Source organism: Nannobrachium achirus, assembly GCF_963921795.1.
Source record: "Nannobrachium achirus genome assembly, chromosome: 18".
Taxonomy (NCBI): Eukaryota; Metazoa; Chordata; class Actinopteri; order Myctophiformes; family Myctophidae; genus Nannobrachium; species Nannobrachium achirus.
Window position 1 is genome coordinate 49,564,603 of NC_137825.1, and position 6,273 is coordinate 49,570,875.

The 6,273-nt window shown below is 41.5% G+C and overlaps 1 protein-coding gene across 1 annotated transcript in view; it reads left to right on the plus strand.

Moving 5' to 3' along the window:
* The window catches only part of LOC308303678 (liprin-alpha-3-like), a gene marked incomplete at both ends in the record, with an annotated part of 57,634 nt that overhangs the window by 41,420 nt on the left and 9,941 nt on the right, over positions 1-6,273 (plus strand). Inside the window, 4 exon segments of the mRNA XM_080748135.1 lie at positions 1,623-1,823; positions 2,174-2,236; positions 3,339-3,362; positions 3,364-3,366. Of these exon segments, the coding sequence (XP_080604261.1) occupies positions 1,623-1,823; positions 2,174-2,236; positions 3,339-3,362; positions 3,364-3,366 (291 nt within the window).

A 6,273-nucleotide genomic window follows, 5' to 3' on the forward strand; every position in this document is an offset into this window, starting at 1 on the left:
ATGTTATTGTATTTTTCATGTCCAATGTATTTGTATTTCAGTTCATAAAGTTAACATAAGAACATATAAATGCATTTGAAATGAACAAATACAATTAAAAAAAAAGTTACTTTTCAGGATTCCACTTCAAAAATAGCAAAAATAGCAGATCACAAGCAGATCTACAAGCTCAAAATGCGTCGCACTGCGACGCGTTTTGAGCTTGTAGATCGGCTATTTTTGCTATGTACCGTATATGCATTGTGGCCGTCTGGAGTGAGTGTGAAAATGTAGTGGCCCTCTCCATCATCAAAGTTGCCCATCCCTGGGTTAGAGGGCTGGCCAACCGTTTCCAGTGATTTAGGTTCAATTCGTGTCATTCATTTTAACAGGGTTTCCCACGCATTTTTTAACAATGATTTTTCAAAACCTTTCCATAACTTTTCCTAAGTGTTTGACCCCATCTCTAGGCCTATAGCAATCATATCATATTGTTGTTGTCGGGTGGAAACCTTGTATGTCCACATCCGTTTGTTTTGTATTTAGCATTTTAAAAATATTTTAAAATGGTGAAAATAGCTGATCTACAAGCACACAACGCCTCGCACCGCGATGCGTTGTGTACTTGTAGATCGACTATTTTCACTACTTTTGTGCAACGCTTTTTTATGATGAAGTAGGGCTTTGCTTTGCGAAAATACGTACAAATTCGAAACTTGTGACGATATGGTTCACTGAATTAGGCTCTTACTACAGTGTGCTGCACCAAGGCAGATTCCAGCAACGGTGTCACGTTACAAAAAGAACAGATTTACATTCTAACAACGTATCGCGGTGCCACGTGTTGCTAGCTTGTTAATCTATTATTTTTGTCACGCGACGTCCTCCTGTATACATTAGGCCATACGTATTTCATATAATGCTAGGCAGGCATGTTTTTATGAACAAAATCAAAAGCCAAACACTATGTAAATCACTGGTTCCCAAACAGTGGCTCATTTAGTTTCCTACATTTAGTTTTTAATTATTGTTTCAATTTTTTTTCAAAAAACATTCCCAAAAAAGCAACATTTTTCAAAAAGGGATATTTCACTTTCAGAAATGTTTTGGTAGTTTTATCATCTAATCAGGCTATTGTGAACACCCTGGACAGATTTTAATTAGCTTGATTCAATATTTAGATATTTAATATTAATTTTATCAGACACGACCCCGTTTTTTGGTTAACCTTTTTCATTTATTTTTATTTTTTGAAAAATATTAAATAGAATCTAATAATTATTAGAAATAAATGAAAAAGGTTATCGAAAAAACACGGCCAGCTCACATATTAGGAGGGCGTTAGGAGTCACAAAAACAAACAAACAAAAAAAAAACAGTGTTTTCAATGAGTCTATCGTGGTTAAAATGGAGTTTGAAGTTACAACGGGTCTGTCTGATAAATGATGAATATTAAATGTCTAAATATTGAATCAAGAAACTTAAAAACTGTCCAGGGTGTTCACAAAAGCCTGACTAGACGATAAAATGACCAAAGGTTCTTTTGACAGTGGAATATCCCTTTAAGTAAAATATGTGAGTACTTTTTCCACCACTGTGGTCATTCAGTCATGTTCTTCTGTGTCTCCCTGTGGTTGGCTCAGCTGTGGGTGGGGATGCCGGCGTGGTACGTGGCGGCGTGCCGGGCCAACGTGAAGAGCGGCGCCATCATGGCCAACCTGTCGGACACGGAGATCCAGCGGGAGATCGGCATCAGCAACCCCCTCCACAGGCTGAAGCTCCGCCTGGCCATCCAGGAGATGGTGTCCCTCACCAGCCCCTCTGCACCTGCCAGCACTCGCTCAGTAAGACTCATTCATTTGAACTAATTTACCGCCCCCACCCCGATGATCCCGAGGAAAACCGCCGTTGGTCCTCTCCGACCAGGCCAGAGGAACCCGAGAATTGTAATATGCTTTAATTGATATAAAACAATCCAAAATCAGATCTACACAATGATGGCGTCGTAATGCCAGATTTTACACTTAGTTGCGTGCCGAAAATAGCCAATGTACAAGCTCACTTTAAGACTTTTACACACTGGATTTTTCACATTTGAAAGAAATGAAACACTTGTGATGTTTGTATGTTACCTGAATGGACCTTAAACTGCGTTTTGGTAATGAACTTCACTTGCTTTTTCCCGTCTTTGTAGTCAACCAGTAACATTTGGATGACACATGCTGAGATGGAATCCCTCACTGCTGCCACCAAGCCAGTAAGTTCTGACGTAACGTTAAGGAACATTTTACTCCTGTTCAAACCAGTGGGATTTTATTCTTTTTTTTTAGCAGTCTTATTCGTAGATAAGAGGGGTGTAACGATATAGTAACTGCATCGAAATATCGTTTTTAATTAAAAAAAAAACAAAGTATATCGAAATGAAAACAGCTAAAATCGAATTGTATCGTTTGATTTTGTATCGTATCGAATCGGTAGTGCAAATAATCGATTGTATCGATACTACCTACCTACATACTGCATTATATTTAGCATTTTTAAGAAGAAAAAATGAAAAAGAGGGGTTTAATTACTTTTCCTTTCCACACACTGGTCTATCGATAAATGTGTGTAATCTCTGTGTTCATGTCAAGGTGCAGGTTTGTCCATATGTGTTCAAATACAATGTCCATGTATTTGCCAGATAATCACTGTGTTTACTTCCCTTAAAAACATGCACTATCCACACTTTTTACATAGATTTCATTTCTTTGCTAAATAGTTACTATATCGATTTTAAATCATTGAATCGAATCGTATCGTATCGCCATGTATGAACCAATATCGTCCATGTATCGTTTCGTCAACCATGTATCGTGATATGTATCGAATCGCTATTAAAATGTGTCGTTACACCCCTAGTAGATAGTCATCACGACACAACCCCACACCTACGGGTTCTCTGCTCTGCTAGCCTGTAATGTCTTTGATCGCGATGAATTCATGATTTGACGTTCATTAATATTCAAGCGATGTCATGAATAATGCCGACATTGACCGAGTTCTTTGTGTTTTGTTTTGTTTTGTCTCTGATTAGGCATGTATGGCTTCACCTCCCCCCTACTATTCCCACAAAATCTGTTTTGACGTGGTGTTTCTCTCCGACTAATTTCTCACTCACTAACAACACTATTCCTCCTTATGCCTTTTCCTCCTCTTCTTCTTCTTCTTCCTCTCCTCCCCGCCCTCCTCTGATACCACCCATCTATGGTAAAACACACAACACACACACACATGCTCATCCTGGCAATCTTTCCCTCTTCCTTCCACCTCCTTTCCCCTTTCTCTCTCTCTCTTTTCTCTTCGCCTCGACCCCAAAGGAGCAGAAGGAGTTTAGCTGGGAACCAGGTGAGTCGTCCGGCATCGCACAACACAAATGCTACATCTCTAAACAAGGGGGGTTCGCCTCACAGCTAGAAGCATTCTAAAAGAGAAGCTTTCTGACAGCGAGAGTCCGTGCTTCTGTAACGGAGGTGTTGCGAACCTCCCCACCCGGGCTTTGAACCCGGGCCTCCCGCGTTAGCGTCTAATATCTTAACCATTAGTCCAAAGGGATATCACTATGGATCGAGGGAGATACTAGACTTTTTGAGGCTTCAGGCTGGGGCTGCGACTCTAGCTCCGCCTCACTTCAACAGCGCGGTGCGATAAATCATACAATAGCAATTTTGATCATTACCATGAATACGAAAAACGAACTAGTTCACATGAACGATGTTGACGTAATTAATATATCTGGACGGGGAAATATATTTTATATGCACAGATAACACTTGGGAATTATTTGGCTATAGAGTGCTGCCATTCACTTACGCCTTATTTGAAGAGCCCCGGAAGCCACAATCACGGTCAGAAATGGCGCAGAGTATGTTTATTTTGACACGAAATGAAAAATCCTAACCGCGGCCGATTCTCGCGGCCCAATGTCGCTGTGAAAAAAAGCGGTTCTCATCGTTCTCTGCGTTTTGGAAGCAGATTCCGAGATAAAGCCGTTTCTTTGCATCAGCAATGAATAGGAGCCTATGGAGATTAGACGCTTACTGATGCTGGTGGGCGGAATTGCATCATGGGTAGGGTTGGACACGGTAACCGCCGTACCGCCGTACCGCGGTAAACCGAGGTCTACCGCGGTGTCAGTGTGCTTACCTCGCGGTAAAAAAAAGACAAAAAAAGTCTATTTTTTATTGGAAAACCAGCGAGTTTTAAAACAGGGGAGAAGCGAGGACCGCACGCGCTCCATGCCGCTCTGCTCTGGGGCCGTGTACCACAGTTTGGAAGGCCACATACGTCACTCTCACTCTCAGAGACACAGACAGTCAGACCTACACAGGGCAAGCCTGCGTAGAGGGAGTACAGCGTAAACTTTCTCTGTAATCCACACGACACAAGGATGTTAATACATACCTTGTGTTGTGGCATATCTTTTTTTATTCATACGGATTACTGGCGGTAGCGGCGGGCCGCGTGGACTAAAACGGGCTCTCTCTCTACTCGCTCCGTCGCCTGCATGTGTGTATGTGTAGAGGGGAGAGAGAGTGGAGGAGCAGTGCAGCTGCATTCACTGCGCTTAGAATTCTCCGTGCGACTTTTACCGAGTGAGATAACCCCCGCAACTTTCGGGAGAGGTCGGTGGATGGCTGTAAAAATGCGTGAGAAATGACAAGTGTGGCGTGTGGCGTGAGAAGAGGTTAAATTGCGTGTGACTTGGCAGCCCTGATTTTACTTTTTCCATCGCGTCGCACGTTGTGCCCCGTCCAGCGGCGCTCGGAGATTTTATTACCTTTTCTGTCAAGTCTTGTAACTAAAACCTGTATATAGCAGCACTCAATCACTGCGATTTGAGAGTTGAGACGTGACGTGAGTTTACAGAATCACTGTACACGATCTGACTACCCGTCCTCTTCTGGTTTGTTCACACAGCTGTGTGTCCTGAAAAGCTAAGTAGCTAGCCTACGTACTATGGTAACCCGACAGTGCAGATCTAAAAGCTCAGGAACGCGTTGCGGATGCGACGTGTTGTGAGCTTGTAGATCTGCTCCTTTCAAAGCCATACCCGCTGTGCTGTACGGAGAAGTATAACCCCGTCAGTCAGGCTGTGGAGAGGCAACTTTTGGGAAGATGATTGCAATATTTTGGCTTATCGCCGAACCTTAATTAATAGATACGGGGGTGCGGTAATTACCGCAGTACCGGCGGTAAATGGGAAGACGGTAATCGCGGTAACAAAATGTCGATACCGCCCCAGGCCTAATCATGGGTTACCATGGTTACCTGGTAACCATGGTAACCAGGTAACACATCCCTGGACGAGATAACGGGGTTGTGGAGCCGCTGCCCCATAATTCGTATCACCTTCCTGGACGTGTTTAGCAGTGGAAGTGTTAATATGGATATGGAAGACTTGTTCTTTAATAATGTACTTTTACTAATGTAAAATTACAAATTACACAAAGGTTAATCGGTGTCAGAGAAAGAATAATGTTCTATCAGTCATGCTTCAGATACCAATTATTTTAGGATGTTGTACTTTGTAAAGTCTATCATTTCCTCATTATCATTCCTTCCTCATTTATCATTCTTGCCTCCTTTTTCTTTACTATTTGAAAACTTTTAGTTACTTTTTTACAAAACATACTTTTAACCACTTCAGCCCTATATACTGTACATGTCGGCCATTCGCAAATAGACGCTCTACAAGCTCACAATGCGTCACGTTACGACACATTTTGAGCTTGTAGATTCAAAGGATTTACATGCATTTCATACATCGTACTTTTGGTACTTTAAGTCCATTTTGATCACAATACTTTTGTACTTTTACCTCAAGTAAATTTAGAATTCCAGACTTCTACTTGTAACAGAGTATTTCTACATTGCAGTAGTGACACTTTTACTATGATCTATGCGAGCTTGTTGATCTGCTATTTTTGAAAAATCAAGATTTTCTTTTTTTTTTTGCAAGTCTTTGAATATATCTTTTTAAAAGCGAACATTTGCAACTCAAATATTTGCTTCTGGTGGTCCCTGGAACAACATATTTTTTTGATGGTGTCCGCGGCAAAACATGTAATTTTGGGGTTCCTTGACATGAAAAGTCTGAGAACCACTGATTTAGAAGAAGGATTTAGCAAGACATTATAGAGTTGGGTCAAAAATATTCAAAGACTTGCACTTAACATAATGGTTAAAAGTGGTTCAAGTCTAAAGTAACACAGATTTGCGTTCAGCCAGAGGCAGGTATGGCAGCTGCCAGCT